The sequence below is a fragment of the Rhamphochromis sp. 'chilingali' genome (genome assembly GCF_963969265.1).
Source record: "Rhamphochromis sp. 'chilingali' genome assembly, chromosome: 19".
Lineage (NCBI taxonomy): Eukaryota > Metazoa > Chordata > Actinopteri > Cichliformes > Cichlidae > Rhamphochromis > Rhamphochromis sp. 'chilingali'.
The window spans coordinates 17,320,602-17,333,504 of NC_137946.1; the positions used below are offsets into that span (position 1 = coordinate 17,320,602).

At 41.0% G+C, this 12,903-nt stretch overlaps 1 protein-coding gene across 7 annotated transcripts in view; it reads right to left on the reverse strand.

Annotated features, from left to right (window-relative positions):
- The window catches only part of synj1 (synaptojanin 1), a gene marked incomplete at its 3' end in the record, with an annotated part of 26,565 nt that continues 13,662 nt past the window's right edge, over positions 1-12,903 (reverse strand). For 6 of the 7 annotated variants that reach the window (XM_080866542.1, XM_080866539.1, XM_080866538.1 and 3 more), the window contains 16 exons: positions 12,432-12,623; positions 11,676-11,760; positions 11,187-11,327; positions 10,908-11,100; positions 10,667-10,825; positions 10,139-10,295; positions 9,868-9,994; positions 9,488-9,700; positions 9,325-9,403; positions 8,994-9,159; positions 8,694-8,876; positions 8,107-8,235; positions 4,427-4,479; positions 4,132-4,321; positions 3,339-3,667; positions 1-2,323 (listed from right to left, as the gene is read on the reverse strand). In XM_080866542.1, the coding sequence (XP_080722668.1) occupies positions 1,325-2,323; positions 3,339-3,667; positions 4,132-4,321; positions 4,427-4,479; positions 8,107-8,235; positions 8,694-8,876; positions 8,994-9,159; positions 9,325-9,403; positions 9,488-9,700; positions 9,868-9,994; positions 10,139-10,295; positions 10,667-10,825; positions 10,908-11,100; positions 11,187-11,327; positions 11,676-11,760; positions 12,432-12,623 (3,395 nt within the window). Of the gene's footprint in view, positions 2,324-3,338; positions 3,668-4,131; positions 4,322-4,426; positions 4,480-5,139; positions 5,179-5,851; positions 5,889-7,872; positions 7,917-8,106; positions 8,236-8,693; positions 8,877-8,993; positions 9,160-9,324; positions 9,404-9,487; positions 9,701-9,867; positions 9,995-10,138; positions 10,296-10,666; positions 10,826-10,907; positions 11,101-11,186; positions 11,328-11,675; positions 11,761-12,431; positions 12,624-12,903 lie in introns of all 7 variants that reach the window. The other variant, XM_080866544.1, reaches the window with a different exon arrangement.

Genomic DNA, 12,903 nt, shown 5'->3' on the forward strand with positions numbered 1-12,903 from the left:
TTACGATTATTCAGAATAAGTTCTATTAGAAATAAGAAGCATTTTAAACAAAGACTAAAGTGGGAAAAAAAAGTGCCCTCTTGTTGATGCATGGCATGTGCTTGCTGCCATGAACACAGATCACATCCTCTTTGTACTGTAACACACACACACACCACATTCTTTAATAGTTTAGTGTGATGCTTTGGATGAATCAAGAAGGATCAAAATAACAAAAAAAAAAAAAAAAAAAAGCCCTCTTATGCTCACTCAGTCTTCAGGCTCAACAGCCAGGAGCGCACACGCAGTGCATTTCAGTTACTCTATGCAAACCACTGACACTGGTCAACACACACACACACACACACACACACACACACACACACACACACACACACACACACACACACACACACCCAATTATTTTCCATACTGGAAACACACATTTATACATAACTTCTATGTATAGGTTTTGATAGAGGGCTACAGAATATGTTCAGCTAAGCGTAAGAAACCTGAATGAACAGAGAGAAAACAAAATGCATTTCTATCCGCTGGATGAGATGATATTAAAGAGCATGGCTCCCTGGGTGAGCAGTCACATTAACTGACCTGTGCTGTCTTTTTCCACACTGTGGCTTTAGCAAGGAGCTGATGACAACCTCCAGTGCAAAATAAAGTACATTCATGATAAAAGCAAGCATACCATGTAATGCTATAATTTTTTATCTCACATACAAAAGAACAGAAATAAAACGTACAATTAACTATATTTGCAAATCAAAGAAAACTGCTGCGGACAGCAGCAAACATCGGGGCAAATGTAAACCTGCAGTGCATAACCTTCTGTGACGATACTGTGAAAAGTAGATTAGCATCAACTCCGGCGAGGAGCTCATTCAAAATGAAGGATATGAACCGTGGTGTGCAATTTTAAAAGTTACACAGATTTAGGTAAAACTTCGCAGGCAAGTGCAGCGTGGTGCACGGCCAAGGAATATTTTGATATTGCACAAGTGAATACACAAATGATTTGTGCGTATAGATATACTTTGATTAACATACTGTAGACACAGGCACATGTTTGCTGCCATGAATAAAAAATAACGGTCAGAATGATTCTTAGTAAAATAAGTGTTAATATCCGGGAACGTAAAGTCAACAACACACTTTTGGGCTCATACTCTTCTCATCGTACTGCTTGAGATACAAAGCCTTTCCTGTAATTCAGAAGGGAATTGGTCTATACTTCTTAAATACTGTCTCTTTTGTACATACACACATATACACATTTATCATAGATCTATACATATCTGGATATGCCCTTTACATATGAACTGTGATTCTATCTTTCCATTGAATCCCTGGGGAATAAGCCGTTGTCAGTGGGTCCCTCTGGGAGCTTTGGGTTACTGGTTGCAGTTCTATTTGGGATGGGAGGAGAGAGGGTCGGGATTGCCGCAGGCATGGAAGATAACCACTCTGGTTCTAAATTAAACACAGAGCTGGAAGGCTGCATCTGAGTTTGGGGCACGAGGGAACTGGAAGGAAAGACTGGGTTTTGTGAAGTTTTGCTTGGAGGTTGAAAATCATCATCGAAAGTGACCCATTGCTTAGCTTGCTTTGCTACTGGGCCAGGTGGCTGGTGTCGAGGCGCAACGGCAGGTGGAAGAGATGAGGGTGCCACCATGGGTAAAGTGGGAGGAGGAGATGGGTTAAGGGCAAGAGGGAGTAAAGAAGCAGGAGCAGGATTAAGACTGGATGATGGTCCAAACAGAGACATGGTCTTTTGGAGTTGGGTGGTGGGTACAGCTGCAGGAGCTCCTGTTTGAGCTGGGGTGGGTATCAGTGGTGGAGTAAGAGACACAGTTCTCTGAAGGTTTGCTGTTGGAGGCGAAAGCTGAAAAGTGAAGTCAGGTGTGAGCGGGCGCCGCTGCTGCTGCTGCACCAGTGGGCCAGTGAAGGGGTTGGTGCTGCTGGGTCGGGCAGGAAGTGGGTCAGCTGAGAAAGGGTTGGGGGAGGCGCGTAGCGTCTCCTGAGAGCGACTGCGAGACGGGACCGGAGGAGGAGGGAGCAGCGTCGAGGCAAATGGTGACGGGGTGGAGAGTGAAGAAGAGGAGGATGAATCAAAGGCTTGCAAATCTGCTAGAGTGGAGGACTGGTGGGAGAAGGATGATGGGAGAGTGGTGGAGGAAAAGACAGTTGGCGTACGCCGGGAGGATCCTCTGGTCAGTGACTGGGTGGTGTGCCAAGAGGATGAGGAGGGCAAGAAATCAGATGTAAGTGTGTCAAAGGGGTCGGGCTTCCATTGTGCTTCTCCTTGAATCCCATTCAGTCCGTTTGTCTAAGAAAGGACAAAACAAAGAAAATGCTTCAACAACAAATGCACTGTGAAGATATGAACCACGCACAATTATGACTGGAGTACTTAACTATCAAATGAACCATATATTTTGAAACAAATGTTGACCCCTTGGTTATTCCTTGTAAACAAACTTGACTTGAATGACATTCATAACACAACATTGCCAAAGCTTTTTTTCCCCCTCCAACTTGTTTCCCCACCCATAAATGGTGTGACACGCACGCACGCACGCACGCACGACTACAAAAAATGGTTAAAATAAAACAAATCAAAGGAAATGTCAAAATAAATTCTGATGTCATTGGATATGAGCTCACTCAACATCTGCAGCACAGTGAACCCATATGAAAGGACAAGTGACAGGAAATGGATAACAGCAAGCATCACATTTTCATCTGTTTTTCTTATTTTCCCATCCTTCTCAAATCTTTTATGGTTTGATATGTTGACGGACAAGAGAAGTAAAAACAAATGACGCTCCGCTTTATGAGCCTAACACACAAACACAAAAAATATGCAAGGCCTTATAGGAGAGCAAAACATTCAGGTTTGGCATTAAAGATAAAATCGATTACAAAATAAGAAAAAGGGAAGTTACTGGGTTTAATGTATGAAAGGTTTTAACATCAGGACTGTGCTATGGAGGATGAGACAAAAAGGTGGTTTAATATCAAGTACCTTTCACCCTGAGGGCTTCTCCAGCTTGTGAAAAAGAGACAAATGTATCAGAAAGAGTAAAGCAGAAAGAAAGACAAAGAACACTCAGCTCATCTGACAGAAAAGGAAGCAGAAAAAGATCTTTTTCTATTTTTGTAGTCTTTAACCCACAGCAGTTTCATAAGTAGGTGTACAACATCTTATTTAATTAACCGGAGTTCAAAATCTGTCAAAGCGAACCCAAACAGCAATCTGGAAAAATAATCTCACTGTACTAATTAAATAAGTGTGTGTTCACTACTTCCAATAATTAAATGAAAAGAAAGTTGGCAACTACCTGTGCAGCTGGGGCAGTCTCAGACTTGGCAGCGTCAGGCGGCAGAGCATGAGAGGAGCGGGAACGTGGTGGGGGTTTAGGAGAGGCTAAACTCGGCTGAGGCCCGGTGGGGGCGGCAGCAGCAGGTGCAGCAGAAGGACCTGCTGCTTTAGGGGCTGGCGCTGGCTGTGGCTGGAGAGGAGCTGGAAGTGTGGGCTGCATTGGAGGTGGAAGCTGAGACTGAGCTGGAGGGGCAGCTGGCTGAGGCTGCATGGGAGGCTGCATGGGTGATGAAACCTGGGGCTTCACTGCAGGTGGAGCTGCAGGAGGTGCTCCTGAGGGTTGAGGACCTGAAGAAGTGAGGCAAGAGTGAGGAAACAGAAAACAGTTAAGGGTTAAAGTTGCTGTGTGACAACAAAAGACTTATTAATCAAATTTCCAGGTTTATTTTTTTCTGTGTATAATTAAATTAACTGGCCATTTGAACCCCTCTAAATGTAGCCTCTGTCTGAGATGGGCTGTTTTAGCTCCCGTCTCTTTTAGCTGTCCTTCCTTTGAGCCTAACATGTCCTGACTGGCTCGCAAAAGGAACCTGCCCCTCTAAGACTTTTGATCCTTACAGAAACAAACAGTGGTAGGTGGATTTCACCAATTCATCTTGTTCTTTAATCAAAATGGCAATTTATTAAACACACCAGAAGCTGTTTTAGTTTGAAGAACGATTTTGGCGACAGTTTTCACATTGGAATATCTCAGCAATGCCCCACTATCGATAATACAATTCATTAACCTCTATGAAAACGTATTTCTTTACCCAGAGGCAGGTCAGCTGGTTTGGTCTGGGCACTGGGCACAGGTCGTGGGGCTCCAGGGTGGGTATCTGAAATAGGGTGAGGGGCCCCGGGATGCACCTCTGGAATGGGCCTTGGTGCTCCAGGGTGAGATGGAGGTGGTGGGCGAGACTGAGGTGTCACACTGATTACCCCGGCTCGAGGAGGGATATTCTGAAGGGTGAAGAAAGAAAAGTGAATAGAAATTAGGAGGTGGGCAAAATTTAAAAAAGAAGAAAAAAAGAAAGAATGATGATAAATCTTAAGTATTAAACTCACTGGTCTGGAAGCACCTCCTGGTCCAGGTGCTCCTGCTGCTGTCTGCCCTCGACCTGAGAGACAAACAAACTGTAAGATAATTTGTTCCAAACAATACTGACCATGCAGGGTGTGCCCTGTAGGTTGAGATTCACAGAACAGGGACTTTTAAGATTAATAAGTTCAAGTTAAAGAAAATTTTAAAGCAGCACTAAATATCATTCGAACAGACTGCAAACTGACCTGAACCTATGACAGACCAAATTCCCTGTGGCTGACTTCATAATTAATGATGACTCAGTCATTCCTGAGCTGCAGGAGGTCTGGGAGAGAGGCAGGCCTTGTTCTGTGAGCCAACTGCTTACCACAGAGAAAGCATACTCCTCATCTTTCACTATTCTCTTCTTGAGCTCCTCTCAGAGCCTGCAAACATTTTCTCACGCCACTTGGATGTCTGTCTCTGTCTAACTAACTCCGTTAACTATACAGTCACCCCTGCCAACCACACGCACCCTTAATGTAACAGAGAGATTTAGCTAACCAGAGTCACCATACAAATGAGTCAGGTCACCAATAGGCTATTAATCCAAACCCTATCCTCCAGCCCAGGACAGGCGTATTTTGTATCAGGGTATTAACACATACCCAAGTAAAACACAACACAAAGATAAGCTCCCTTGTCTTTAATAGTATATGGATGCTCAGTGAAGCTTTGCATGCTATCAGGCACTCACCTGCAGCATCTGGCCGAGGAAGAGCAGGGCTTTTTTGTCCTTTGCAGCACAAAGGAAACCAAACCACATTTTGTTATACACAAACTGGAATAGTACTGATGGGATATACGTGCCCCCAAGGATAGTACGGTATAAAAAGCAGTAGCAAAAGCATATGCTGGCAATAATGCAGCAGTGCAGTGAAGCATGTGATGCTGTGAACACCCACCTGCCACCTCCAACTAATCAAAAGGGATTAGCCAAACTGAATTAAAGACCACCTCAAAGACCAAGAGATTTCCCTTCAACTCACATCATCTCCCCAGGTTTGACGACAACAATCAGACAACTACTCGTTTAGTCCGTAATGACAAAAGACACACTTGTCAGGTATCCTTTTCATCAGTATGTGCAAATGGTTTTTAACAAAGTATGGAACTCATGACCCCTGATTTATTTTCATTGTCCAACTTTTTATACAGTTGTAAAATATATTTCTAGAACCCAATGACCTCTGGTGGATGTCGTGTACTGCCAGTGAATATTAAATGGGAAGGAAGAAATATAACCTAACCTGCAACACATCTCTCTTTCTCAAACACGCACACACAAGATTAAAAAGAAGACTCAGAGTAAAACATCTGTAAATCATCAATGTCATAAAAAAGTCTAATTCACATTGATGACCGGGCGCAAAAATACAGGGATCTAAAAACAACTCGTCTCTGGTTACCTTGACTGGCCCTCCTACCAAGCCGTGGTTTGGGAAACTGGACACAGTCTTAAAGTCAAAGAGGGAAAACGATGTTTTGAAAATAAAGCACAGAAGGACACATGATAACCAATTTATTAAAACCAAAATTACTAAGTTTTGGTGTTGTTGAAACATCATGACAATGTCTACTATGTATATATATGTATATTACATACTACTCAGAAATCGAATAAATACAAGAAAGAGTAACCAATGTCTAAAACACTAAGAATACTGCAGGACTCACAGAGGGAGTACAGAGGGGGAGACACTAATGACTATATAAGAATTTATATCAGGGGTATCAAACATAAGGTCTTGGGGCCATAACTGGCCTGCCAAGACTCTAACCTGTGAAGGACGTCATACATTTTTATCTTTTAACCACGTTTTAAAAAGTTTCACTGCTTTTCTTACTGATGAAGACCGCCACCATGGCCATTCACAACACATCAACATAATAAATTATAATTAGTAATGTTACACATTTACTTTTCAGAATTTACGCCCAAAGATTCATACGGACAGATTTCTTTCACTTACCACACCAGCATTTCATTATAACGTAGCAAAACTGAGACAAAATGTTGAAAATAAAACTTCTTTATGCTGACATAAATCACTGGTTTCACCGGTCTGACCCATATCGGATCTAAATAGGTTGTATGTGGACTGCAATGTAAAATGAGCTTGACATCCCTGATTTGTATCAACTACAAAGAACAAACAAATAAAAAACACACACACACACACACACACACACACACACACACACACACACACACACTATGGAGAGTACTGGGAGGATGCACATTTAAACTTGACCTAAGTGGTCTTCAGCACATTTCAACTGACAAACTTCATAAACACAGTTAATTTTGTAGCTGCTCCCTGTAAACCAAACAGATCCAAATATCTCATTTCAAGTTTTCATGACACCCCAGCTGAAAAGCTCCAGCTAAATCCACAGTCCATCCAGATGTGTGTGCATTCATTAAGGTTCAGGTATATGTTGCATTAGTGTTTCAGCAAAAAAAAACATACATTTGGGAGAAAAATATTGTGTGTAAATTAAACTTAACTATAAGCCAATTTAAAAAAAAAATGCATTTAAGTCTGAGCAGCTCTCAGTTAGCAAAATTTAAAAAAAATTCAGACTATATAATGTTAAGTTATATATCTGGTGTTATTTGCTCAAGAGCATCTCTATGACAGCTGAGCATGTATGGCCAGTAATTATTAATAAGCTTTTTGTAATATGTTATTCCTACAAAGCTTGTTTGTAATTAAACTCTAGAAGCAAAATGATGACAATATTCAATATTTACATTAATCTGAAATCTCATAGCATATTCTTGTTTTACAGCACACACACAGACTAAATGTTCCCAAATCAGCACCGATTCATTGCTCCTGTCTGCGTGCAATTCAAATGAAAAACAGCATCTGCTACATCCAGTGCTTACACACATCAACTGCACAGCAATCACTTTACCTCCAGAGTGCCTTCTAATTGGCTCAGGGCTCACGCCTCCTTTAGAAATAAGGCAAAGCATGCGGGAAAGTGAAAATGTTAGCATCTGCCTACATGCCATACAATACCGGGGAAAAAAATTAAACTACAAATCCAAATTCAAATTAAAGATTTATTTAACAAATTTTCTCCGCATAGCTCTAATGGAAAACAGCACTTGCTAAAAGCAAACGCTTACGTAATGTAAGCATTTAACTACATAGCAATCACTTTACCTCCAGAGCTCCTTCTATCTGGCAGAGGGCTCATGCCTCCTTCAGATATCAGGCAAAGCATGGAAAAAAGGTGAAAATGTTATTATCTGCCTATATGTCACAAAACCAGGCAGAATAATTTAAAAAAATATATCCAAACTTCTAATTAATGTTAATTTTTAGCTGCTTATCGATGTATAGCTGGCATATAAAACAGTGCCTACTGCATGGAATGCTTAAGCAACCTAAGCATTTAACTGCACAGCAATCACTTTACCTCCAGAGTGCCTTCTAACTGGCAGAGGGCTCATGCCTCCTTCAGAAATAAGGCAAAGCGTGGGAGAGAGTGAAAATGTTAAACTCCACAATGCAATACCAGCCAGAAAAATCAAATCTACAAACTTCCACTTAAAAGTGACATCTATTTTCTCTAAGGTTGCCTGCTTATCTGTTCTTAAAAATCAGGCTTCAATGAAATGTATGCATGACTCCAGAATTTACTCTACCTGAAGGTGGTGGTGGGCGTTGTGGAGGTGCTGGTCTGGCAGGGGGGGCGTTGGGGCGAGGAGGAGGTGGACGTTTGGGCTCCAGGCCTTGAGCTGTGGGGGCACCAGGCTGGAAGTCAACAGGAGGCCCTGTGAGGAAAAGATATATATGTAAGAGGTAAATTTATTTATTTAAAAAAAGTAAGTAGATTAAGTGACATTTTTCCACATTTCCAAATGGGTCGAGAAAATGTATTCCTGCCCATTTTAGAGACATTGTGAAAACATGCACATTTTCCCCAACGGTTTTTATACAATTTCTTGATCTAACAAAGCATCTGTTTAGTTTGGACTTAAGAAAAGATTATGTTAAAAATGTCACTTAAACATCTCTCAAAAAGAAAACAAGTAGTTTACTGTAATATACACATCATCTGCCAACACTAAACATAAATTACATCATCACGTATAACATTCCCTGATATTCCTTCCTCAGTTACAATGGACTTCAATCTACTCCCACACATTACAAACAACAAAATTACAGTTTACATTCCAGCAGACACAGACCGCCATGAAAGCACTTCTTTACTAAGTGCCGTATTTACCTTGCGATGGTCGGGAGGGCTGTGCTCCACGGCTAGGTCTGCTGGGTGCAGCAGGTTCTCCATGGGTGGGGGAGGGACAGGGGCTACTTCTGGGAGAAGGGAGAGGGGAAGATCCAGGGCCAGTCCCTGCTCCAGGCTGCAGGTGCTGAGGAAGGATCTCCTCAACCTCCTCGTCCACATCACCTGGTACGGGACACAAGAGGGCATGAATTAATAACTGGAAACAGTGCCCTACAGCCATCATTTATAGTGCACATTTTTCAGGGTAAGGACTGGGATTGCTTGGCAGCCATTCTTCACCTTCCATGTCGTAATCATCATCACCCACGTCTGTATCTTCAGCAAGCAGGGTGGAGCTGGCAGATGTGGGAATGCTTCCACAGATCCTCTCCACACTCATCTCTTCCTCCAGACTCTTGATCCAGCCTGGACTCTTCAGACGGATATCGATCACCTTGCCAAGGACCTTAAATGTAAACCAGGTGATACAGGCAAGGCAGAATAAAGAGAGTAGTTACCACATACGCCACCGACAAAAAAGGGTTGATAGACATTTATATGAGAGTTTAATAGTGATTTTAAATGTTTTGTCTTTTAGCTTTGGAATAATTTTATACTCGTGAAGACTTACAGTGGAAGCACTGAGAGACAGAGCAGCTAGAGCAGAGTACCCTTCCAAGAAAGTCACCCACATCTTCTCCTCAACGAACCTGTCCAAACAAGGCCACTGTCAATACACACTAACCATCTGAAGGTGATATGCCTGCCTCTTTGTATTAAGATATCAGGCTCACCTAATGAGGATAACTTCTCCAAAATTAGCAAACTTTTCCAGCAGCTCGTCTATGAGTGCATCATCAAAGTAGTCGTCAGGCCCGGAGGAGCAGAGTGACACCAGAATGGTCCCATCTGGAGGCCCCTGCCGGGCAATGACATCCTTGTAGACCTGATGCCGAGCCTCTGGGTCCACTTCTAGGATGTCCACATCTATCACTGCCACCACAGGCCTACAGATAGATACAAGGGAACGCAGGTCACTCCAATGATAGCGGCACTTGATTTACAAAAAAATGCCACATTTTAACCACCTCTGTTTCTAATCTATGTGATGAGATAGCTTAACTTTACAAAGTTTAATCTAAACCTTCACACTTCTATGCATGCTGTGAGTTACCTGTGGTCTGAGGTCTTCAGCTCAGCCCTTCCATAGTACTTTAAAGTGCCAGGGCTCCAGGTTTGTTCTACATCATCATCACTATCTCTAGATGAAGAAGCTGCTGCTACTATATTCATCTCCTGGGCTGTAAAAAATACACAAATATATATCAATGCAAGCATATCCTGAGCTCCTATTTCTATTTTTCCTGTGTTGCTTTAGAGATCTGTAATAAAAGGGAAAAATAATTTGGTTTAGATGGGTTATACACACTGACTTTGCATCTAACCTGTTTTGTCAAAGTTCCACTTTCTCCTCTTCCAAAGTATACGGTCAGTCCAGGCGGGCGTGCGGCACTTCTCACTGGTGTCATAGTCTTCTGAGAAGAGGTCATACTTATAGGTGGGGGCAAAATCTAATTTTCCCTCAATAAAACCTCGAAAGACCTGTGGAAGACATTTTTAGATTAATATCTTCATCACAGGATCTTTTTTGTAATCCAAAGTACATTTACATGAAGTAAGAGACCATACTATACAGTCATTTCATATAATTAACATTACAACACAGAACACTCAATTTTTTATTTTTTTTTTTACAAACCAAAAGTTTGATATCATAAAAATCACAACATAAATTATTTATGTAAATCTGACATATTGCAATATATATTGAAACAGTGAAAAATACTGCTCTGCTGGTATCATCACATTGTTAGCAGATGTCCAGGCTCAGTCCCACAAATTAGCAGACACTCAAACATGGATGCGTAAAGTATAACATCTGCATAATTATGCATGTGTGCTGTAGGCTTTACCAAACCGGCATTCTTCTGGTCCAACAACTGGTCCCCTGCTGTCAAGGCATCCCAGTTCTGCTGCTTGATGAGATCTTTTACTTCCTCATTAGGCAGACTTATACGATAGTTAAAGTCTCCACACCAGAACACATAATCATGTGAATACAGCAGACGGCCCTGGAGGGTAAGATTTCTGTTATTAAGCATTTAACTTAGACAACAGGGTGTTTTCTTGACTTAATAATGTTATGGTTATTACCATGGGGAAACTGAGTCTGCGTGTGATCTCATTGTAGTCGTCATTCCTCTCTTTGACCTGTGATTGGCCGGCAGCAAAGTGGGAGCAGACGAAGCAGATGCTGGTGGTATGGAACAACAGGCGGATTGCCACACCTCCTTTATTACCTGTGGCGCCACCCATTCCAGTTTTTACAGTATCAACAGCTACATCCCTGGAACACAACGAATATCAGATTACATCTACTACCATACACCCCTAATTATATAACTACTAATGTGGTTTCTGTGCAGCTTATACCTGATAAATGGTGCATGCTGTGGGCGGATGAAAACAAAAAGACACACTCCCACCAGCTGCTCTGAGGCAAGCAGCACATACTTGTGGTCCCGTGAGATATTTTTTTGGAGCTCAGCAGCCCACAGCTTCTGGTTGGTAGTACTGAGACAGGAACAAAATGAGGCATTACAGTGCAGATGATAAAGTTAACCAAATTATCATGTTAACTGTCTAACTGTTAGAAAACCCTCAAAGCAGTTCATGTCATAGTTCTGGCATTGTCTAATGACCTGAGCAAGTTTTAGCAAACTCAAAACTGTAAATCCGCAGCCATTGCTGGAAACAACTTTTTTTTCTACTTTATTTTTCACTTTTAAAGCAATCAGTGTATCGTTGAAGCTTATATTTCTTATCTTCAGTTTTTTAAAGGAAAAAAAAGAAGCTCTAGTGTTGTTGTAATAACTACGAGACAAAGTTCTTTAATCTTAGATCACGATCTTGCACACATACCTGGCACTGACAATGTTTCCCGCATTCAGTTCAACCATTTCCTCGAAACCGATGGCAAAGATATCTATGGGGTTTGTTCTGCTGTCTGTAAAAAGGACAAAAATCTAATTAATGATCCATAAGTGTAAACATTCTAATACCTTGATATATTCCATCATAAGAATATGGAGGTAGTTTCTAGATTTCAATAAATGTCTTTTAACTACACGTGCATTATTTCAATTTTAACTAATAAAAATTATGTTGGCATAGTATTGCATAATTACTGTAGGAACAGCAAAAGTGATTAACTATACTGTACCTACAGGGTTCGGATAAAGGACAGCAAGCAAGTATATAACTGTACAAGTTAATCAGAAAATATCAGCATCTTAACATTTATACCATTAAGTACCAGAAAAGGAGCATGAAAATGTATTCATAACAATCCACCTTTTCTAGAAGCATTAATTACAATTTATTGTACTTTCTAAACGTTAAATGATCAGATTTAGATGTGACATCAAACTTATTTTGCCATTCCAATTGGTATCTCAGTTTCGTGAACTTATATAAGCAGTAACTTTTCATATTTAGTATAGACATGAGAATTCTTCCCATCTAAGGGAAAAAATGTGCAAACTGTCAGAAAACAAACAAACAAACAAACAAAAAAAAAAAACCCCACCCAAATATTTCTCTTACCCAATAAATCAAAAGATATATAAATATATATCTGTAGATTATATATACAAAAAGTCCAAAACACTGACATACCCTGGAACTCAGGATGTCCTGCATTCTTTGGAGCATCCAGCAGCCAGTCGTTGAGTGTCTGGTTGCGGAAAGCAATGCTTCGAAACTGTTTACCCCCATTGACATTCCAGGTACCGATGCAAACACGAATCTGCTTGGGCCTTGTGTATTTATGGTAGTTCTGACACATTCCCAACAATACTCTTGGAGATGCTGCAGAAGGGAAAGGATTTGAATTAAAATGTAATTCTACAGTTAGTTTAGTAAGTTTATGTATATATGGACGGCTGCACTCAGGGTAACAAAACTAGAATGGGAAACACTAACCAAAAGCAACAAAACCAATGGAAAGGTGGTATTCATATACTATGAATGAAAACCACAACAATGTCATAAAACATAGGGCATGGGAGAAAAGGATGCAAATCAGAGCTTGTGCTGAAATACAACAAAAGGTTCACATAATCAACCTTGGTAATGGTTCACTGCTGTC